General features: G+C 41.7%; 2 protein-coding genes and 1 long non-coding RNA gene across 8 annotated transcripts in view; 2 read left to right on the top strand and 1 right to left on the bottom strand.

The window, feature by feature from the left end:
- DOCK2 (dedicator of cytokinesis 2) overlaps positions 1–24,180 on the top strand; it is a 411,048-nt gene that overhangs the window by 190,142 nt on the left and 196,726 nt on the right. The window lies entirely within an intron of this gene.
- INSYN2B (inhibitory synaptic factor family member 2B) overlaps positions 11,221–24,180 on the bottom strand; it is a 116,837-nt gene continuing 103,877 nt past the window's right edge. For 4 of the 5 annotated variants that reach the window (XM_082726155.1, XM_082726156.1, XM_082726157.1 and 1 more), the window contains one exon: positions 11,221–14,282. In XM_082726155.1, the coding sequence (XP_082582281.1) occupies positions 14,096–14,282 (187 nt within the window). In that variant the 3' untranslated portion in view covers positions 11,221–14,095. The remainder of the gene's footprint in view (positions 14,283–24,180) is intronic. The other variant, XM_082726159.1, reaches the window with a different exon arrangement.
- LOC309862372 lies at positions 19,567–23,349 on the top strand. Its single transcript, XR_014310485.1, has 2 exons — positions 19,567–22,067; positions 22,291–23,349. It is a non-coding gene; the product is annotated as an uncharacterized lncRNA (long non-coding RNA).

The raw sequence follows: 24,180 nt of genomic DNA, 5'->3' as shown, positions 1-24,180 counted from the left end.
GCAAGATTTCATTTCTTTTGATGGCTGCATAGTATTCCATTGTGTATATATACCACCTCTTCTTTATCCATTCATCTGTTGATGGACATCTAGGTTCTTTCTATAGTTTGGCTATTGTAGACATTGCTGCTGTAAACATTTGGGTGCACGTGCCCCTTCGGATCACTACATTTGTATCTTTAGGGTAAATACCCAGTACTGCAATTGCTGGGTCATAGGGTCCTATTTTCAACATTTTGAGGAACCTCCATGTTGTTTTCCAGAGAGGTTGCACCAGCTTGCATTCCCACCAGCAGTGTAGGAGGGTTCCCCTTTCTCCACATCCTCGCCAGCATCTGTCATTTCCTGACTTGTTAATTTTAGCCATTCTGACTGGTGTGAGGTGATATCTCATTGTGGTTTTGATTTGTATTTCCCTGATGCCGAGTGATAATGGAGCACTTTTTCATGTGTCTGTTGGCCATCTGGATGTCTTCTTTGCAGAAATGTCTGTTCATGTCTTCTGCCATTTCTTTTTTTTTTTTTCTTTCTTTTTTTTTTTTTAAGATTTTATTTATTTATTTGACAGAGAGAGATCACAAGTAGATGGAGAGGCAGGCAGAGAAAGAGAGAGGGAAGCAGGCTCCCTGCTGAGCAGAGAGCCTGATGCGGGACTCGATCCCAGGACCCTGAGATCATGACCTGAGCCAAAGGCAGCGGCTTAACCCACTGAGCCACCCAGGCACCCAACTTCTGCCATTTCTTGATTGGATTATTTGTTCTTTGGGTGTTGAGTTTGCTAAGTTCTTTTTTTTTTTTTTTAAAGATTTTATTTATTTATTTGACAGACAGGGATCACAAGTAGGCAGAGACACAGGCAGAGAGAAGGAAGCAGGCCCCCTGCGGAGCAGAGAGCCCGATGTGGGGCTCGATCCCAGGACCCTGAGATCATGACCTGAGCCGAAGGCAGAGGATTAACCCACTGAGCCACCCAGGCGCCCCAAGTTTGCTAAGTTCTTTATAGATTTTGGACACTAGTCCTTTATCTGATATGTCATTTGCAAATATCTTCTCCCATTCTGTCAGTTGTCTTTTGGTTTTGTTCACTGTTTCCTTTGCTGTGCAAAAGCTTTTGATCTTGATGAAATCCCAATAGTTCATTTTTGTCCTTGCTTCCCTTACCTTTGGCAATGTTCCTAGGAAGACTTTGCTGCGGTTGAGGATGAAGAGGTTGCTGCCTGTGTTCTCCTCAAGGATTTTGATGGAGTCCTTTCTCACATTGAGGTCCTTCATCCATTTTGAGTCTATTTTCGTGTGTGGTGTAAGGAAATGGTCCAATTTCATTTTTCTGCAATTGGATGTCCAATTTTCCCAACACCATTTATTGAAGAGGCTGTCTTTTTTCCATTGGACATTCTTTCCTGCTTTGTCAAAGATTAATTGACCATAGAGATGAAGGTCTTTTTCTGGGCTTTCTATTCTGTTCCATTGATCTATGTGTCTGTTTTTGTGCCAGTACCATGCTGTCTTGATGATGACAGCTTTGTAATAGAGCTTGAAGTCCAGAATTGTGATGCCACCAACTTTGGCTTTCTTTTTCAATATTCCTTTGGTTATTTGAGGTCTTTTCTGGTTCCATATAAATTTTAGAATTATTTGATCCATTTCTTTGAAAAAGATGGATGGTACTTTGATAGGAATTGCATTAAATGTGTAGATTGCTTTAGGTAGCATAGACATTTTCACAATATTTATTCTTCCAATCCAGGAGCATGGAACATTTTTCCATTTCTTTGTGTCTTCCTCAATTTCTTTCATGAGTACTTTATAGTTTTCTGAGTATAGATTCTTAGCCTCTTTGGTTAGGTTTATTCCTAGGTATCTTATAGTTTTGGGTGCAATTGTAAATGGGATGGACTCCTTAATTTCTCTTTCTTCTATATTCTTGGTGTAGAGAAATGCAACTGATTTCTGTGTATTGATTTTATATCCTGACACTTTACTGAATTGCTGTATAAGTTCTAGCAGTTTTGGAGTGGAGTCTTTTGGGTTTTCCACATAGAGTATCATATCATCTGCAAAGAGTGATAGATTGACTTCTTCTTTGCTGATTTGGATGCCTTTATTTTTCTTTTGTTGTCTGATTGCTGAGGCTAGGACTTCTAGTACTATGTTGAATAGCAGTGGTGATAATGGACATCCCTGCCATGTTCCTGACTTTAGCAGAAAAGCTTTCAGTTTTTCTCCATTGAGAATATTTGCGGTGGGTTTTTCATAGATGGCTTTGATAATATTGAGGTATGTGCCCTCTATCTCTACACTTTGAAGAGTTTTGCTGTACTTTGTCAAATGCCTTTTCAGCATCTATTGAGGTATCATATGGCTCTTGTTCTTTCTTTTATTAATGTATTGTATGACATTGATTGATTTGCGGATGTTGAACCAAGCTTGCAGCCCTGGAATAAATCCCACTTGGTCGTGGTGAATAATCCTTTTAATGTACTGTTGAATCCTATTGGCTAGTATTTTGGTGAGAATTTTCCCATCTGTGTTCATCAAGGATATTGGTCTGTAGTTCTCTTTTTTGATGGGATCCTTGTCTGGTTTGGGGATCAAGGTGATGCTGGCTGCATGAAATGAGTTTGGAAGTTCTCCTTCCATTTCTATTTTTTGGAGCAGTTTCAGGAGAATAGGAATTAGTTCTTCTTTAAATGTTTGGTAGATGGGACGCCTGGGTGGCTCAGTTGGTTAAGCAGATGCCTTCGGCTCAGGTCATGATCCCAGCATCCTGGGATCGAGTCCCACATTGGGCTCCTTGCTCAGCAGGGAGCCTGCTTCTCCCTCAGCCTCTGCCTGCCATTCTGTCTGCCTGTGCTCGCTCTCTCTCCCTCTCTCTCTGAAGAATAAATAAAATCTTAAAAAAAAAAAAAAACTTTTAAATGTTTGGTAGAATTCCCCTGGGAAGCCGTCTGGCCCTGGGCTTTTGTTTGGAGGTTTTTGACGACTGTTTCAATCTCCTTACTGGTTATGGGTCTGTTCAGGTTTCCTACTTCTTCCTGGTTCAGTTGTGGTAGTTTATATGTCTCTAGAAATGCATCCATTTCTTCCACATTGTCAAATTTGTTGGTGCAGAGTTGTTCATAGTATGTTCTTATAATTGTTTGTATTTCTTTGGTGTTGTGATCTCTCCTCTTTCATTCATGATTGTATTTATTTGGGTCCTTTCTCTTTTCTTTTTGATAAGTCTGGCCAGGGGTTTATTAATCTTATTAATTCTTTCAAAGAACCAGCTCCTAGTTTCATTGATTTGTTCTATTGTGTGTGTGTTTTTTGTTTTGTTTTGTTTTGTTTTGTTTTCTATTTCATTGATTTCTGCTCTGATCTTTATGATTTCTCTCCTCCTGCTGGGTTTAGGGTTTCTTTCTTGTTCTTTCTTCAGCTCCTTTGGGGTAGGGTTAGGTTGTGTACTTGAGACCTTTCTTGTTTCTTGAGAAAGGCTTGTACCGCTATATATTTTCCTCTCAGTACTGCCTTTGCTGTGTCCCACAGATTTTGAACTGTTGTGTTTTCATTATCATTTGTTTCCATGAATTTTTTCAATTTCAATTTCAATTTCAATTTCCTGGTTGACTTATTCATTGTTTAGAAGGATGCTGTTTAGTCTCCATGTATTTGGGTTCTTTCCAAATTTCTTCTTGTGATTGAGTTCTAGCTTCAGAGCATTGTGGTCTGAAAATATGCAGGGAATGATCCCAGTCTTTTGATAACAGTTGAGACCTCATTTGTGACCCAGGATGTGATCTATTCTGGAGAATGTTCCATGTGCACCAGAAAAGAATGTGTATTCTGTTGCTTTGGGATGAAATGTTCTGAATATATCTGTGATGTCCATCTGGTCCAGTGTGTCATTTAAGGCCTTTATTTCCTTGTTGATCTTTTGCTTGGATGATCTGTCCATTTCAGTGAGGGGAGTGTTAAAGTCCCCTACTATTATTGTATTATTGTTGATGTGTTTCTTTGATTTTGTTATTAATTGGTTTATATAGTTGGCTGCTCCCATGTTGGGGGCATAGACATTTAAAATTGTTAGATCTTCTTGTTGGACAGATCCTTTGAGTATGATATAGTGTCCTTCCTCATCTCTTATTATAGTCTTTGGCTTAAAATCTAATTGATCTGATATAAGGATTGCCACCCCTGCTTTCTTCTGATGTCCATTAGCTTGGTAAATTGTTTTCCACCCCCTCACTTTAATACTGGAGGTGTCTTTGGGTTTAAAATGAGTTTCTTGTAGGCAACATATAGATGGGTTTTGATTTTTTATCCATTCTTATACCCTGTGTCTTTTGATTGGGGCATTTAGCCCATTAACATTCAGGGTAACTATTGAGAGATATGAATTTAGTGCCATTGTATTGCCTGAAAGATGACTGTTACTGTACAATAGTCTCTGTTCCTTACTGATCTACCACTTGTAGGCTCTCTCTTTGCTTAGAGGATCCCTTTCAATATTTCCTGTAGAGCTGGTTTGGTGTTTGCAAATTCTTTCAGTTTTTGTTTGTCCTGGAAGCTTTTAATCTCTCCTTCTATTTTCAATGATAGCCTAGCTGGGTATAGTATTCTTGGCTGCATGTTTTTCTCATTTAGTCTTCTGAATATATCATGCCAATTTTTTCTGACCTGCCAGGTCTCTGTGGATAAGTCTGCTGCCAATCTAATATTTTTACCATTGTATGCTACAGACTTCTTTTCCTGGGCTGCTTTCAGGATTTTCTCTTTGTCACTAAGACTTGCAAATTTTACTATTAGATGATGGGGTGTGGACCTATTCTTGTTGATTTTGAGGGGGGTTCTCTGCGCCTCCTGGATTTTGATGCTTGTTCCCTTTGCCATATTAGGCAAATTCTCTATAATAATTCTCTCCAATATAGCTTCTGCTCCCCTCTTTCTTTCTTCTTCTTCTGGAATCCCAAGTATTCTTATGTTGTTTCATCTTGTGGTGTCACTTATCTCTCGAATTCTCCCCTCGTGGTCCAGTAGCTGTTTGTCCCTCTTTTGCTCAGCTTCTTTATTCTCTGTCATTTGGTCTTCTATATCACTAATTCTTTCTTCTGCCTCATTTATCCTAGCAGTGAGAGCCTCCATTTTTGATTGCACCTCATTAATAGGTTTTTTGATTTCAACTTGGTTAGATTTTAGTTCTTTTATTTCTCCAGAAAAGGCTTTTATATCTCCCGACAGGGTTTCTCTAATATCTTCCATGCCTTTTTTGAGCCCGGCTAGAACCTTGAGAATTGTCATTCTGAACTCTAGATCTGACATATTACCAATATCTGTATTGATTAGGTCCCTAGCCTTTGGTACTGCCTCTTGTTCTTTTTTTTTTTTGTGGTGAATTTTTCTGCCTTGTCATTTTGTCCAGATAAGAGTATATGAAGGAGCAAGTAAAATACTAAAAGAGTGGCAAAGACCCCAGGAAAATTGGCTTTAACCAAATCAGAAGAGACCCCAAATCGTGGGGTGGGGGGGAGAACGGGAATAAAAAGAGGTTCAGAAAAAAAAATGAAACAATTAAAAAAAGAAAATGAATAAAGAAAAAATATAAAAAAATAAAAAATGTATATATATATTAGATAAACTAGTTAAAAAACGTTATAAAAGGAAAGGGTAAAAGTTAACAAAAATTTAGCAGGAGAAGAAAAAAAAAGAAAAGAAAAAATTGAAAAAGAAAAAAAATTGAAAAATAAAAATAAAAAAGAAAAATAAACACCAAATTAAATTAACTGCAAGTCTAATGAATCATAGGGAGAAAGCCATGAGTTCAGTGCTTTGCTTTCTCCTCCTCTGGAATTCCGCTGCTCTCCTTGGTATTGAATCTGCACTCCTTGGTAGGTGAACTTGGTCCTGGCTGGATTTCTTGTTGATCCTCTAGGAGAGGGGCCTCTTGTAGTGATTCTCAAGTGTCTTTGCCCCAGGTGGAATTGCACTGCCCTTACTAAGGGCCGGGCTGAGTAATCTGCTCAGGTTTGCTTTCGGGAACTTTTGTTCCTTGAACGCTTTCCATCGAGTTCCGAGTTCCGGAGGAGGGGAATTAAAATGGTGGCCTCCCAGACTCCAGTCTGGAGGAGCTGAGAGCTTGGGGCCCCACTCCTCTGTGCACCCTCAGAGAATAGTGCCCAATCACTCCCGTCTCCCTGGCCTCTGGTGGCGCTCTGAGCTCACTGAGCCTGCGACCAGTTTAAGGTAACCCCGAGCTGAGAGCTCACTCCTCAGCTTTGTCTCTGTAGCCGGCTTCCCCCTTCTAATACCTGCAAGCTCTGCGATACTCAGACACACCTGATCCTTCTATGACCCTGCGGGACCTGCGGCCACGCTGACCCTGAGGGCTTCACCCTGGTTTAGCTTCTGGAGCGATGTCCCTCAGTGGAACAGACTTTTAAAAGTCCCGATTTTGTGCTCCGTTGCTCTACTGCTTGCCGGGAGCCGGCCCCTCCCACCACCGTCTATCTTCCCATCGCTTTGGATTCACTTCTCAAAGTGGTTGATTTTCTGTTTCTGGAATTGCTGTTCTTTTTCTCTTTGATCTCCTGTTGGATTTGTGAGTGTTTGCAATGTTTAGATAAGCCATCTAGCTGATCTCCTGCCACCTGATGTAGCCTCAGCCTGCTACTTCTCCGCCATCTTGACTCCTTCCCCAATAACAGCCCATTTTAACTTCAAGAAACTAGAGACGTTATTATCACAATTAGTAGTGATATGACTAATATTCATTTATTTCCCCAAATGAAAATTATTTCCCATGATAGATAGGTGTTGGGACAATGTCCCAGGTAGAGGAAACAACAGCTAAGTCACTGATATGCAATAGGCTCTGACTTTTTTGGAAGGTGGCATGGAGGCAGGCATGGGGGGGGGGTGGTGTAAAGTAGTAGGAAGTTGGGTGAAGCCTACTAGGTTGGTGTCAGACTGTGAAGAACCTTGTTTGCTGTAGGAAGAATGTTATGTTCTAGGATGGCGGCAGGGTGCTATTAGAGATATAGAAGCCAGGGAATGGCCAAATGTGTGTCTTAGGGAGATCCCCAGGTAGCCAAGAGGAGCTAGGTCTGACAGAGCTGGAAAATTGTGAGAGAAAGTAGCCCTTTAAAGCCAGTACAGTACAGGGGTCTACATGGAATAGACAAGGGCTCATGATGGCAAAGTTATTCATGGTTAAACAAGGACCTCCTGCACATAAGACTTTATAAGGTGAGGAAGGCAGTTCCTACTCTCAGGACACCATATACAGTAGGGAAAGAAAAAAGGGAAGAACTAGAAATAGCTATAATTTAGGACAAATAATCATCCCAAGAGAACAACAAGGACAGCATTAAGAGGGTCAAAAGGAAGGGGAGGGTGCTTGGGTGTGACATCCAAGGCATGAATCAGAAAAGGCTGTGTGCTTATTGTCAGAATCCTTCCCCCCATCACTGGACCATAATAAGCTGTATGAGGCAAGGGCTGCATCTATGATTTTCTTGACCAGCACAGAGAAGGGAATCAATAACTCTTGGAAAATAGTGATTGTGGACTGGGGTTCATCTGAGTTTCCTGGCGCTGATAGATGCGTGGTTGTAGAGTGAAAGGAGAGATCTATTCCAGGAAATCCAGTCTGGTCTGGTCAGTGGTGAGCTCGTTGCAGGCCTTTGAATTTTCTCCCTTTGATCCCTAACTACAGAAAGCATACTTTTTTTCCATCTTGAAACAAACAAGTAAACAAAAAACAATGGCAACAGCTCATGATGTCCCCTCTTCTCGATCACCCACCTGATATGTCTGCATGTGGGGCTGGATTCAGTCAGGCTTTGGGTACTTGGTGTAAGAGTTACATGAACCACTCTTGATTTCAACAATTAGAATGACTCAGCCCATTTGGCTCAGGAGAAAGAAGGCTTTTGTGTCAGCATAACCAGGGTATCACAGTATCACATGTGCTACCTGGGAAACCAAGTCCAAGCACCAATGGGAGGTCATTGTGTTTAGCTGATGATTTAAAAAATGCATATAGAGATTTTGCTAGGGGGAAAAATGTACTGGTTTAATTTGAGTGAAATTTAATATAATATAGTTATGGATTCTGAGAATTGGTGAAGCCATTCATGATAATAAACCTCTTATTTGCTTTGGAACAAATAATCCTTTGGTATGATGTTTATTGTCTTTTCATTTTAGTTGTGGCTTAAGCTAAGGCAAAATGCTCTGCCCAATGTGCCTTTCAGTTAGACAGACCCCGTCTCCTTTAAATTACGCATTGTGTAAAATGGACTAGGTCACATGTAATAAATTTTGGCATTTTAATGGAAACTTTATAGAGAAAATAGTTAACAATCTGCTTTAATTTCAAAACTAATTTTCTCTTTCATACAGTAAGGCAGTATCTTGGTAAAATGTGCAAAATGCATGGGGATTTAATTATGATGGCAATTTGTTCTGAAATGAGGATAAGCTGGACTGTCAATATTCTGAATAAAGGTGTTGGGGGTTGCAGTGAGGGTAGAAGTATAATGGCTTGATGTTCCTGGGTCCTGAGTGCCACGTGGACCATAGTAGAATTACAAGTCCTGGCACATTACTTGCTAGTCAGTAGAAGGATGGATGTTCCTGGGGGGAAAGACAGGGCCTATACACTCCAGTGGGATCATCGCCATATAAGAACTGATAGATAAGGAAAAAATTGGGAATCATTTTTTTCATGTCTATCCATTGGATCCAATTCATTCATTAATTTATTGCTTCAACAGATATTTCAATTCCATTGTGTTAAGTGCTAGAGATACAAAGATAAGCAAAAATAAACAGGATTCCTACCTTAAGAAGATTATAGGCTTTGAGAGAGGAACACGGTCATCAAAGAATGACACAAATGTATGTACAAGGTTAACTGTGTCAAGAAATTTGAAGGAAGAATCCCTGGTGCCAGGTGAGTGTATTTCATATGATCCAGGGCAGTGGTGGTAGTTAGTAGTCTTAGAAAACCTTATGTGTGAAGCCCCAACAGAGCTGGAAATTGGGTAAGGAGGATGGCATATTGTGTATTATTCCAGGCAGAAGGAAAAGTGTACACAGACCCTTAAGGATGTGTTAGCGTAATGGGTCAAAGGAAGCCAGGGTGACTTGATGTGCCTGAGATGCATGCTTCCATGGGAGAGGCAGGTGGGCCCTTCTGGGTTTGTAGTGACAGACCCAGTCTTACATTCTTAAATTTATCAGGAAACTGAAGTGTGACATGGGTCAGATCTAAATTTTGTGGTGATTGCCTTTGCTTGCAATGTCTAAAATGTGCTAGAGAAAGAGGAAGTACATGTTGGGGGACCAGTAGGAACACACCTGTGGCGATCAGATAAGAGGAGGGGTTTGGAACAGGGTGGCAGTATTGGAGGAGAGGCATGCTTATCTTGGCATCTAGCTCACTGTGGCAGTGAGAAAACCAAGCTCTAGGTTTGGTTTTCTGTAGGACCGAGGCCCCTGTAGGAGGCAGGCCAAAGTCATATGTTCAGGAAACCTCAGGAGTAGTGATGATAGAAGTGACTAATAGGAATTCAATCTATAAGTTGGTTGAAAGATGGGGATGAAGTTGAGGCAAAACCCAAAAGGGCTTATGAACATTATATTTTCAAACATTGTTTACGCCAGACATAAATGGTGTTGGTTGGGTGTGGATTTGTCCCATAGCTCTTTTTATTGCAAGCCATGCTTTAGAATATAATGATCATTAAAAAAAAAAAAATCTACGTTTCTTTGGACTTAAAAAAAGAAATGTGTTTTTGGTATACAGCAAATTGCCTTAAGCAGCTTGAAATGAAAGCCTTTTCAAGCAAAGGCCACATTGAGACCCCTGCTCAGCTGGTGAGGCAGTTGAACCTGCCAGTCAGAATGGGTCTCAAGTTTAGTGTCAGGGGTTCCTGGGACTGCCCTGGGTCATGGTGGCCTGTAGACTTCCCATACTACTCCCACCACTGCATTGCTCCAGCACTGAGTTCCTGACTATTGCTGTGAGCACGCAGACAACTCATCTAGCTTTACCTGACTGCCTTGTGCTTAAAATGGCAGGCACCCAACTCTTGCAGTGTCTTTCACCTCAAGGACACTTGACTCCACACAACAAGGGTCTTTCATTTCTGAGCTCTATGCTGTGCTTGAAATGGCTGCATATTCTTTTGGATCACCGACGACTGTGTCAGGGCACGTTCACTGTCATGGTTTCTGGTCTTAATAAGATTTCATTCCTTATCAACACCATTATTTTGCCCTGAGAAAATCTAAAGCTTGATTCTGAAAACCCACTACAGACCCATGAAGGCATCTTGCATCTTCTCTCCCAATTTGCTTCAATCAGCAAATGAATGGATATACAATTATTGAGCACCCATTGTGTGCTCTACATTTGTGCTCAGGACTTTCATTCACTTAAGTCTCAGACACCCTTGTAAGGCAAAGGTTATGTTCAGTATTATAAGGAAAGGAGTCAGAGGCTCACAGAAGTTAACTTTCCCAAAGCCACTTAGCAAAAAGAAGGTGGCAAAATGTGTCAGACCCAAGACTTCTGATTCTATACCCAAGACACTTCCCACCTTAAATTGGTAAACAAGCTGGCTTTAGATGGTTCATGGACAGTGAAGGAAAAAAACAAGTGAATCACATGATGGGAAAGTTGTTTTCCTTTCAGTTCCCTATCAAACATTCCAATTAGTCAAATAGAAAGTGTGTTTGGTGTTAAAGTGGATTTATCATGTGTTGAATATCTACTAATTTCCCTTTTTAACACTAAAAAATTTTAGCAAGAATTTAACAAAATCATTTTGTTTCTATCTTCTTTTTTTGGAACATAATATTGGTTTCCTTATGATGGTGATATAAAACTGTCTTTTAAGGAAGAAAATTAGAGGAAAAAATTTAAAAATGTTGAATAAATTATGTTGTATGGACACAATAATGACAAAAAATCATGGAAGTATATCCATCTGAATGAAGCTAGGACATACTCCATTCATTTAAACCACCTCCTTTGCTCCCAGGACATGTGGGTCTTCATGTAATCACTGAGGCACTAAGTTCTAAATGTGTTCATTGTTGATTTGTTTTCCTGGGAAAGATACAGAAGCAATTATAATAAAAACTATCCCTGTCACTAGAACCACTAAGTCGTTCTTAAGTTTAAATTTTATAACGCAAATCAACCCAAGCTAGTAATGGAGTCTTAAAACCTAGGAAAAATATGTAAGTTTATTGCAAAAGATAATATCCCATTTAAAACAGTTTAGAAATTTACAAAACCTTACATTGGTACATAGTCTTTAAGAAGGTGCTCTATAGATGAACTGGTATGAAGTTCCAAGTATAGTGAGTACCTATTTTTTTTTAACTACAGAGAAAGCAGCTACATAAACTCCTGCAACTGAAGTTGATGTATCGGTCTTTTTCCCTTCAATTTTATAAAAGTAATTTTTGCTAAATTAATATCTCTCCATGAAACCATAGAACCTCAAGTACATATTTCTGTAGAATATCATGGTAGATATTACATAATATTTCACAAAGAAGTGATTTCACATGGAAGGTGAGTATAGATATTTGGCATATGGATCTGTATGTTGTTTGAAACATAAAGATGATCATTTTTCAGCAGGAAGTTGTTTACTGAACCCATTTCCTTTCTAACTATTTAAAAGTTTCGATATCCAGAAGAGACCCCCCCTTCCCGATTTCAGGTTGGTGGCCTGAGTAGTGCTGTGTTGTGCTTTGGTATAGAATTATCATAGCCTCATTTGTTGTTGTTTTGTTGTTATTGTTGTTGTTCTCAAAATGTCAACATTTTCCAACCCCAATTTCATTTAATTCAGTTGAGGATTTATCTCAGGTCCCCAACCAGTGTACGTGTACAACAAGATGAGCTTCATTATCCAAGGTTTGGATTATCCTTTTTGCGTGAGTTTCCTCAGACACCTTTTCATCATTCCAGGCTAACTCTGTCAAGTGATCCCACTCAGCTTTGGGTTGTTCTGTTTTCTGCTCATTTTGATGTTGGAATGTGCACAGAGCTTATAAAATAGGTAGAGTAAGTATTTATATCTCCATTCAAGAGTGGACAAACAAGTCCTGAAAATGTAAGCAATTTGCCAAGGTTAGTGTAATAGACTGTTCTGTTGCCTGGGTCTCTTAATTCCAGGGACAGGATTATTTTCTTCTAGCATGCTACCTGAGAATACAAATTAATTTGAAAATTAGTGTAAGCAAAACAAATTGAGATGGAAGCTCTACAATGAGATAAAATTATATAAGAGATCCCAAATTATCTTGTTTTATTGGATTATCCTCTGTGCTGTTCTTTTCCACTGTTGGGGCCAACTAAGAGTTGATTGTGTGGATACAGAAAGATCTATGGCTTTTAGCCAGTGGGTAGCATATCTTATTGAAATGTGACTTCTTAAGTATGACAAGTGTATTTATCTTAATTCCAACTTAGTGTTATGTATTCCGGTCTCATTTTGTGGGTTTAAACACTACACTAGAAACAGAATGAGAACATCTTGAATGACATTCCAAGACTTAAATAGTGCAAGCCGAGAACTCTTTGCCAAATTTCCCTCTCACTCCCACTGAAATAGCTTTGTGCACTGCAGTACGGTGACAGGGAAAGGTGAAGTTGTCGGAGTGGTTTGCTCAGATAGTCTCAGTTTGCAGTGTGGTACATACGTCCTACGTGCACTCTGCAGACTCTAACTCAGACACCTGATCTTCAGCAAAGGGGATTATGAAATGCCTTCTTCACTGAATGCTTGCTGAGCTTTAGGATCCCTTTTCTAAGCAGCATCGATACAACCAGAGCCTGGTAGAGAATTTAATGCAAAGGATGCGAGCCTTTCCAACCTACCCCTTATCCCTAAGAGTATGTAGCAATTAATTCTATTACTTTAGTAGTTTGTTCAGCCATGCAAGTTTGACTGGACCCACACGTATGAGGGTCTTGCCAAAAGAATGAGTCAGACTTCAAAAGAATTCAGACTTTGGGAAGGAAAGCTCTTTAATACTAAAATGGAAAAAATATATATATTCTCATCCCCAGTCCTGCTGCTTCGTCAATCAGGTGACCATCACCTGGTCATCACAAAGGGAGATTATGAAGATTAACGTACTTTGGAATCTATCTACAAGGCTGTTGCTGGGATGAATGAACAAGAACCAGTGTTGTGTTTTATCTTAGTCTTATGTTACTGGTAAGATGAATGGACAGACAAGCTGCTGGATCTCGTGGTCTTAAATATTGCAGGGACGTTAACTGTGGAATCTTAAAGTCCAAGCCCAAACCAGGTCCAAATCATTTGCTGACAGGTCTCAGGCCCAAGGCTGAGAACATGATGGTTTATGGCAGGATCTGCAGCAGTTACAACTGCAGGATAGCCATACCACCAAGCTCCTTAAACCCTGCTGTAACCTCACTCTGCCATGGCCTGTAAAGCTTACATAGCATGAGATGACACATCCTTGATTTACAATCTAAGAGCTAATTAAAAATGAAAATGACCCAACCCACCAAGTGACCTTGCATTTTTATGCCCTACCTACTTCTGTTGTGCTTCTATATGTCAAAATCTTAGAACACTGTGGTTTATCTCTCTCTCTCTCTCTCTCTCTCTCTCTTTTTTTTCCTAGAATATCTGCTTATAATGCTCCTCTATCTTCCTGTCATGCACAACATTTTTTTTTTTTTCCTTTTGGGATGATGTACCCAGGATGGAAAGAAGTGTTTAGCATCATGGAGGTGTTGGAAAATGTCATAGGGTTTTGATCATGGTGGGAAACTAGACTCTCAAAGGATGTGGCCTGGCCATGTGTGACAGCAAGCTAGGCGAGTGGTCACTCTAGGGTCCATGCAGTCCTCAGCAAGCAGCATCACTCATTCAGGTGACATTAGTGGTCAGGTGTCCAGCAGCAGTTAAACCGGCCCGAGTCTTTCCCATTTCACAAGTTAAATGGCTAACCACCTGGGGCCTGTGCTAAGAAGTAGAGAAGGCCTGAGGGCAGTGGTTTCCCCACCTTGGGGAGGTATCTAGGGGAGGCAAAGGGAATGGACCCAACAAGCTCAGATCCACCAGAAGCATTTCTTCTTCACTTTCTTGGTCTTCCTCCTTAAGTCCTGTTTCTCAGGGGCTGGGGGTTCTGCTGGGGACTTCGGTGGAGGAGATGCCTCCTCCACTGGTTCCGCTTCCTCCAGACTCTGCAGAACTTCATGGAACCTGCCTTCCTGCTGCCGAAAATCATATTCTACACTGAAAAACAGAGAGAAGGAAGGAAAGTAAATTCAAATCAGCACATACTGATTTAGCATTACTGAGTGTCTGACTGACATGGAAGAGCGTAGGCTTTGAGATCAAGTCCCACATGCTTAGGTACCTACTGACCTTGGGAAGATTGTGCCACTCCTCAACCTCCAGTTCCTCATGGATTGAACTGGCACCTGAAATGCCTTCCTTTTTTGGATATTCTTAAGTCTAAAAGAGATGTGTAAGATAGCAGCCTGATAGTAGGTGCTCCGTAAAAATTACTCCAATCTCTCTTGCACATTTATTTAATGCTATTGTTAATTATTTTTATACATTTTACACAAAAACTGCATTATAGAAGATTTAAGTAATACAGATGAATATACAATAAAACTGATGACTCGATTTCCTCATCAATAAAACGGACACAACAACAGCAACAATCTCAAAGGCTTTCTTTGGAATTAATACGTATATTAACTAAGTGAGAGAATACAAAGGAAATACTTATAGCAGTACCTGGCTCTATGGAAGTAAACCTTCCATATTTAGTAGCTCCTATTAGTGTTGTTATTAATATCATTATTGCCATTATTACAACTAATACATTATGCCTTGCTCTTTGCCTTGCTTCTCAATTTAATAATGTGGCTTGGAGAGCTTTCCATATACACTTACCTCAATGTAGACATATTTAAATTCTTTCCTTTAACACGTATTTCTTAATCCCCACTTTTTCTTTGCTATTTTATTTGTGTGTTTTGGAGTCATTAATATACAGACTCCATTGTATTATCTGTACACAGATCTGTGAGGTAAACATGATGCATTTGGGGACTGGTAATTCCCAGGAGTTGAGAAAGTCAGAGGTCAGGAAGTACAGAAGCTCTGGTTTGTTTACCAGTGGGGGGTCACACTGGGTACTCACACTTCCCATGCCCTTGAGGGCTTGAGAATCAGGCTTGCAGGTGGTCGGAGTTTGTCAGCTTGATTCATAACTCTGGCTCAGTTTTCCCAGAAACTGGAAAGCAGGCTCAGAAGAATGAATCTTGCAGATGCCCCTGAAGGCTGTGCATGGGCTCTCTCTGCCCTTAATTGTCCACTTTACACCCTAGAAGATTTACTTATGGAGGACTCTCCACTGCCGAGATGATTATAAGAAGACTCTTACGCTCTTAGCTGTGTTTTCACCTGGTTTCATTCTAGAGGCCTCAGATGGCCCAAGGTGAGTAACCACTGTAGGAGTGTGGAAAGTGGAGGAAATGCAGAGTCACAGAAGCAGTATATTCTCTTTGCTTGGCAAGGAGAGAATTGAAAGGTTTCATACAGAAGACAGAAGACCCCCACATTGGTCTGTGATGTAGCCATGACAGTCTGAATTCTTTCACCCAGCCAGGGATAAAAAGGAGCTATCGTTAAAGGGACACCTGTCCTTATCTACTATCTCCATGTCACATCACAAGAGACCCAGTTTCAGAGTAGGTGCTGCTAGAAAGGCAAATCATGATTGTCACACATGACTACTGAAGCCCCCAAATGGGCATTCCAAGCTGGAAGAAGCTGAAAAGTTAGAAGAGCCAGACGGCACGTTTCGTAGCCAGACTGATGGGGTGTCAGTGCTTAGGGAGTATTAGGAAGATGTTTCTGATTATTTTGTTTCTGCATTTTTCATAAGCTTCACCCAGATTTTCTTCTTCTTGGTGTTATCCTTTTTTCCATCCCTCCCTGGTCTCTTCTACAGAGACATACTTCTGGCTGGCTGACCTATATAATGGCCGTGTTTTCCAAAGCAAAGCTCCACAACTGATTAGCTGTGAGATCTTGAGGAAGTCATTTCTCATTTTTTTTTTTTTTTTTTAAGCCACAGGGTCCTCATCTCAAAATGAGCATGGTACCTACTCATAGGATTTCAGTGAAATTTAAAGGTTATGCATGTATAACACCCAGCTCAGAGCAAGGCACCAAGTATTCAGCCAGTCATTCAACAAATATTTATTGGGTATCACACATGTGCCAGACCCTATGCTAGGCGCTAGGGAAGGAATGGTAGACAGACAGACATTATTTCTGGTTTCCTGGTATTGGTAGTCCAGTGGCTCTATGTCTTCAGTAATGTCAGTCAACATCAAAAGCAATTAGGGACATTTTAGTTAAAGCTGAAGATTTGCCAGGTTATTGAACAAAGACATCCACAAACTCAAACACTGAGGCTTTCACTTCCAGGATGCACTATCCAGCACTGTACTCCTCTTTGTCTCTGGGCATGGGGTGAATTTTTGTCTGCATTACCTGTACCTCACTCTCCCCAGTAGAAACTTAAGAGATGGATTCAGAGGCTGGGAAAGAATTGATCTCCAACAACCTCTGCATTGCTTCAAGGAAAACATTTAAAGCAATAAGTTGCAAATTCTGATTGTTAAGCCGACTAGCACTAGTTCACAGATAGGGCACAAACACATTCACAGTTCTGCTACCTCCTAAAATATTCCTAGCCTTCCCTACTTCATCCTAGAACACCATAGAGAGCCCCCAAAAGTGGGTACCTCCTGCTCATTCTCAGAATTTCCTGTGCTTTCTGATAAGGGATAATTTATCCATCTATCCAATCAGCCAGACAGCCAACCAACTATCCATTTATCCAACCAATTATCCATCCATCCATCCATCCATCCATCCATCCATCCATCCATCCGTCCATCCATTCATCCTACCCATCATCTAGCCATCCAGCCAGCTGGCCAGCTGGCTAACCAGCCATTTCCTGCTCTGAGCCTGACACTGTGCTCAGCTATAGGGATAACAGTAAGATAGACAGATATAGATACTGCCCTCATAGATCTTAGATTCCAGCACAGGAGATAGATGATTAAACTAACAATTGTTTTACAGATTGCTTTGCATTTATCTCAACTACCCCTACCTACTACCTGTTCAAACACACACCTCTACCACATTATATGAGCATACACATAAACTGACCTCCTTCTTTTCCTTATATGTAACTTTTCTCTGACTTCACAATTCAAACAAACAAATGACAACAACACACCCCTTGAGTTTGTTAAGATTCACAATAGTGTCCCAATACCAGTTAGAAAAAATAATGCTCTGGGGAATTCCAGAATATGTATAGAACTGGCATGTCTAGAGGGAGAAGAGCCAGGAGACAGAATGTTAACTCTGTCTCATCATCACAACTTAAAGTTCAGCCCAATATAGAGAACAGAACAGGGACTGTTCTGTGGAACACTCCTGGGTTTGAACTGAGAATACCGCTTACTGGCTGGGTGACCCTGGGCAAGTTGCTACTCTTTCTGAGACTCAGTTGAAAGCGGGGATTATAAAGCCATCTCACTGGGTAGTTGTGCAGATGGGACACAATAACAGGTGAAATGTCCTCACGTAGTATATGGTGTCTGCCCACTCCACTCTTCACTAAGTCTCTTGTCTTCCTATCTTAGGGACTGAATGCCTTACCTCTTCACTCATACCTTTAGCTCTTCAGTAATTGTACACCTTGTCAGGAACTCTTCACTCTTCCCCTCCATATATGTTCAGGGAAGAATACACTCTTTATGTTTCTATGGAAACACCACAGGTTTCCATTATAATCTTTAGAGCTCAGGGAGCTCCCCACCCCCCTCCTATAACTGTCCCCACTGGTCTTGACAATTTAAAGGGGATTGAAAGTGACTTTCTTTTCAAGGCCAGAAAAATAGCTGAATATAGGGAAACATGTACACTTTGGAAAGAAATTGATTAATGTTTTTAAGGCCAAAGCAATTTATTAACATAAAGGAAAATTGTCACTTTTCTTCTTATTCCTCCATTTGACAAACTACTGTTTAGTTTGGTGGGGGGAGGACAAGAAGTATGTTTTGTTTTGGTAGCAACTGCCTTATAAATAGGCAGGGGGTAGTGCCCTCTCTCATCTGTTTTCATTTTGAGGCTGGGTAGAGAAGAGGAGATACCACTCAACTTCCTACTCAGCCAACCTACACCAATTCAGCACCCTCTTGAAAAGGAATAAGCTGCCTACTTGGTAAGAATTCAAATAAACTCTTAACAAAGGATTCTTTATAGATTCTGGAGAATGATTGTTTGCCTTGGGCTTGGTATCAAGGTACAACACCAGTAACTCTCCCAACCTCATCTCCACTTGTTTTCTTCCTCTTAATCTTCCTACCCTGACACCCTTACCATTTTCTGCCACTCATATTCCATAGGGAGGACAGAAGTGTTGAGTGCTTGGCTTGTGCAGAACTCTGGTTCACATCTTTGGGCAAATGGTGGTCAAGAATTTATTATAGTGTGTGATTCAAGCCTGGGACCATTGAGATAGTCCAGAGCACTCAAGGTTTGTGAGGTTAGTCCTCTGAAGATGGATGGAGTACCTAACCCCTGGTTCAGGGGTGCCCAGTTCACTGGGGAGCCTTAGAGTCCTTTCTGTCCACAATGCCTATGCGTGGCACCACACCACACTTAAGAGAGTGAGCTGTGTGGAAAGGAGGAATGGAAGAGAGCTCTCAGGTTTTCTTCTTGAGGGCACCTCACTAATCTAGCAGATAGATCAATGCTTCAGCCATCATGCTAGTTGAAAAGTAGAAGGATGTTTTTCTAGGTAATTGGAAGGAGAGAGAAGCCTAAGTTGTGGCTTGTCTGGAAGAAGAAATAGTAAGAAGAAAAAGTAGGTAAATACATGAGAATATAACCAAACAACAGAGCTAGGTTGTGGATGTAGTATCTTGGCTGAGCAAACTGAAGTGCAGTGAGCCAAAGGGAGATAAAAGTTTATGTAGAAGCAAACAGTAGAAACCTCTTACATTTATATAGCACTTTATATCACAAACCTTTTCAGGTCTGTGTTTTTCTTTTACCTTTATAATAGCCCAGGAAGATGGGAAGATTGTTATCCCCATTTAACTGACAAAGGGTTTGGCAAAAGGAAAGTCCCACCATGAGTTATGATCAGAATCTAAGCCTGGTTTCCTGACTCCCTGTCCTTTGTTTTTCCTAAAGAGAGATCAGTTGTTTTATTCCAGGGCTTGCCTATTATGGGAGGGGTGGAGTGGGGGGTCTTATTCTAAGAAGAAAGAAAGAATGAGAATACCTGCAGTGTGTTAGGTGAGGACATATGGTATTTAAGTGAATAATAATAACAGGAATGAGGAGAAGTAGGAAGGTGGGGAGGAGGAGGAAGTGGAGAGAGCAGAGGGGTGGCAGGAAGACAGGGCGAACTACCACTCCTCTCATTTATGAAGAGTCATCTGTAGTGTGAACACTATACTACAAGTTCAATGATTCTCACGTGTCTTGTGTAATTTTCATAGCCCCTTGAGATTAGATGCTAACTTCATTTTACACATGAGGAAACTGAGGTGAGGGGAGGTAAATATTCTGCCAAGAGCACACGCTAGTAAGCGACAGGGCCAGGATCTGCACCTATATTGTCCAGCTCCAAAGCTTGACTACTGAGGTATTCTGTGCTGAAAGAGCATAGTAGTCTCTATTTGTGTGAGATCCTAGGTGCCAAATGTGTATGGGGTAGGGTAGGTGTGGTGAGGCAGTGCTGATCAAGGCCTGGTGCACCTTAAAGACCTCTCAACCCCCTGTGGAACTGGACGAAACCTGCGACTGTGGCCCATGGTGACACTTTCTGACCCAGCTAACCAACCCACTTCAAAACAGTGCTTCTAGCTTGCAGGGCAGTTCTGCCCATAAGGCTGTTTTCCCAGAGGAGGTGGGTACCGCTCCTAAGAGGAAGCTTACTCAAGGCCATACAGGGACTCAGCAGTCTTGGGTCTACTGTAGGCTACTGAGGTCTGTGGCTGTCTCTCTGCACTTTCTTCTTAGCAGGTGAGTCTTGCTCTTTTATAAAGAAAAGTGGCGACAAGCCACTGCCATAAACCGTAACTCCTGGCAAGTTGGCTGAGAAATTAATGATCCACAGCATCTCTCTGAAGACAAAACATCTCCCCAAAACCCTCTCCATCCCTTCATCATCTCTGTCAGAGTGCTTCTGCGACCCCTCTTACCACAGAACTCAGGTGCACTACAGATTTATTACTGCCTGCAACTTCCTTTTTTAGAGAATTAGCCATCAGAATCAACGGAATCAGCGAAGGTAGTTTGGTTCTTCTCCACTTGGATAAATCACGCCATTTTGGAAAGTGTCTCTGGGGGAGAATTACAGTCTGGGAAAGTAGGAGTTTTCGCTAGTTTGTTTTCTTTTCCCCTCAGCCTGGAAGGGATTTTGTTCCTAACGTTTTCTTCTAATGACCAGATTGCTCATTATTTATAGGGTATAATTTTAAGCTTTACAACTTGCAGCCATTTTAAGTTGGCAAGTGTACCCCTTCTCCTAGGGCCTCTGTCTGCTGATGAGTCCTCAGAGAACTGTAGGTTCCCTTCTCAATACATAAGTAAGTAGGACCAAGCTGCAGAAATCTTCACTGCTGATCCCTGTCTGTGAAAGAAATCTGTGCCCTGCCTTCTGTGGCTCTGTGTCAAGAAGGTCTTTAGGATTGGCCTCCAGAAGTGGCAGATCATCTCAGAGAACTTTAACATGTACATTCATTGATTCTCCAAGGTCAGAGTAAGAGTGGCAGGGGCAAGAAAATCTCCTGAAAGCAGGATCGGTTTGCGCTCTTGCTACATTGAATTTTGGACAAGTTGTTCATGGAACCCCTTTTGAGTCCTGGTTTCCTCATCTGCAGAGTGATTACAACAACCAGACCCCCATTTTAAGATTGTTGGGAGTCCAAAGTGAGAGGATACATGTACAGTGTTTAGCAAACCTCTTGGCACCATGCCTGGTTCAATACATGGTAATGATTGTTACATTAACTTTACAGAGAAATAAAGATTGGGTCATTCTGTGGTCAACCGTGTCCTCTGTGCCAGCAGCCATCCATTTGTTATTCCTGTGAAATTCTAAACTTGATTGATTTTATATTTATAGTATGTTTCAGCCTCTTTAGCTATTAATGCATTAAAATAGGTTTCATTTTTATTTCAGATAAATTGCTGATGCTATAAATCCTACTTTCTCCTTGCATTCTAAGGAGAAGAAGAAAGGGACAAAGCTACTGAGAGAAATGGGGGCTAGAAGCAAATGTCTTAGGGATCAACCTGTCGGAGCTCTGAGAAATTTCCACATGTGCTCTGAACTCTATGTCTGCTCCCTAAAAAGAGAGAGCTGAGCCATGTTTGGTGGCACTTATTGGGGGGATGCTGGGTGGTGTTGCCCTAATGTCCTTGTTCCAGCATCTGGAATAAATGCTGTTCAGTCCGTATTGAAATTTGGCGAGGGCTGCAAACGCCCCTGTGATTACTAGAAAGAACAGACATGCTGTGTAATTTGTAATTATTTTCCACCGCGGACTTCATTGCTGGTCAGAGGGAGGACGGCGGCTGGAAGGCAAAGCTCGCACAGTCCACCCAGCTCCATGCTGGCAGAGCATCAGCAGCAGACAAAAGGAAAATACTAAATAATTTAGGTGGAAAGTGGGTTACTAAACCCACAGGCCTGGGCGTATATTGCATTTCTAGTAAGATAATGCCTTTTTCTCTAGTTAGGTAATAGTTGTAAGTGGAAGGGAAGGCCAAGCCCCAGTGGTCGGAAAGCTTCACCACAGAAGGAAACTCAAGGGAGACACTCAGCGCCACTGATCGTGTGGCCCTAGGTGGCTCATGTAAGTCTCCAGAGCCTCTTTCCCCAGGAAGGGGCCGGCTCGGCTTTCCTCCTGGGGGGCATGCAGCTGCAAGGCTTTGGCCTGTGTTCTGGAGAGAGCTCCTTCTTTTTTTTTTTTTTTTTTAAAGATTTTATTTATTTATTTATTTGACAGAGAGAGATCACAAGTAGGCAGAGAGGCAGGCAGAGAGAGAGAGGAGGAAGCAGGCTCGCTGCTGAGCAGAGAGCCCGATGTGGGACTCGATCCCAGGACCCTGAGATCATGACCTGAGCCGAAGGCAGCGGCTTAACCCACTGAGCCACCCAGGCGCCCCTGGAGAGGCTCCTTCTGATGAGTTCTGAATATCTAAACTACGAGGGAGTCACATTGGGAACAATGGGAATACAAAGGGAGGCCCTTGCAGCAAATCTTCGGAATATCCTTAACGTCTCTTTCTGGTCAGAAGGAGTTGTAACGGTGGAGGAATCGGGAATGGTGAAAAGGCGGCCCGTGGTCTGTGGAGCTTGAGGGAATGAGAGGATGGTGGTGGAGGCGCCTGGCATTCGGGGTCATGCATATTACCTGGTTCGGGAGCATGCGGTGACTACAGCTCTCTCCTAAGTCAGGAAGCTGGTGCGGGCCAGCACACCTTGCATACCCACCCTATCTGGTATTTATGATTGCTCCTCCAGGACTCGCCAGAGGATAGCTCCTAGCATCTGGGCTTAGCTTGGGTGCAACATTGGGCTTTGCATGGTCTTAACCTTAATTGGAGGAGCAATGTCAGCAGGGGTTGCCATTGTGTTCTGATCTCAGAAGAGGCCTGAGCAACTGGGAGACGTGGCAGGAAGGAGCCACTGCAAGTGAATGCCCTACATAATGCATAACGCAAGCCTGGGCCCCAAAGTGGACTGACGGAGACTCATTTTCTCTTCTCTTTGGAAATAGGAGGCCTCAAAAATTACTATATGAGCTAGCCCCCTGACATCCACTTCCTTTCCCGTTGCGTCCACTCTCATCTGCACCCCTGAGTTAGGTCTGTATATGACTGCCTAACCCTACAATTAGTAGAAAAGCAAACGTCTTTCCAATGATGCATTCAAAACAAAAGCTATTTGCTGGGCTATTTTATTGGCAAGAATTTTCTTTTCATGGACATGTAGGCTGGTTGTCACAAAAGTTTATAGTAAATCAACTGCATCTTCTTTTAAGACCCTGATTTTTGGGGCATCTGGGTGGCTCAGTTGGTTAAGTGGCTCAGGTCATGATCCCAGGGCCCTGGGACTGAGCCCCACATTGGGCTCTACATCAATGGGGAGCCTGCTTCTCTCTCTCCACTGCTTATACTTTCTCTTCAAGTGCACATGCTCCCTCACTCGCTCACTCTCTCTCAAATAAAATCATTTAAAAAGAAAATCCTGATTTTACCTAATTGAATGTCTCTTAAGCTTTATTGGGATCGGAACTTCTCAAGGCACTTGCTGCAACTACAGACTCCTGCCATCCTTCACCCCACCTCCTGCTCCAGGAGGTTAGGGGGTCAAGGCCAGCAACCAGTATTCGGATACCCAGGAGTCTCCTATGCTGGTGCTCCATGATTACCCTTTGAGAACATTACTTAAAGCCTACATCTAAAACAAAGCCTTCATGATGCCCTTGGCTGAGGGGAACTTGGCCATGTAACATACTGCTGACACCCCTCAAACAGGTCTGTCCTCTAAAGGCAGCATGCTATGGAATCTAACTAGCAGGCCCTAAAAGTGAGTCTCAGTCTTGTCATGGCCACTTACTAGCTTCAGAGTAACTGTGCTTATGCCTTACTCTCTCAGTCCCAATTGTCTAATCTGAGTATTGTGTAAGTACTTGAGCCTCAGTTGCCTCATCTGCAAAATGGGAGTATTTTTTATCCATCTCACATGGTGGTGAGGATTAAATGTGGGAACAGAAGGTATTTATAATGACCAGTAATAATAGACACTGTCTTATTTCTTTCCCCTAATTTTCTTCCCAACAGATCTCTGCTGTCAGCTAGCTGCTGTAATTGTAAAAATCATTAAAAAAAAAAAAAAAAAGGCAAATAAACTGAACTCCCATTAGATGCAATTTGTTTATGAATCATGAGAGTTTAATTTGGTTGTATTATTATTGCTGCTGAAAAAAAAAATCATCACGAATTTAGTGGTTTAAAACAACACAAATGGTACTCTTAGAACTCTGGAGATCAGAAGTCC

This window comes from Mustela nivalis (genome assembly GCF_964662115.1).
Source record: "Mustela nivalis genome assembly, chromosome: 3".
NCBI classification, from domain to species: domain Eukaryota; kingdom Metazoa; phylum Chordata; class Mammalia; order Carnivora; family Mustelidae; genus Mustela; species Mustela nivalis.
Note: the sequence above shows the minus strand (reverse complement) of the source record. Positions and strands in the feature narration are given on the sequence as shown.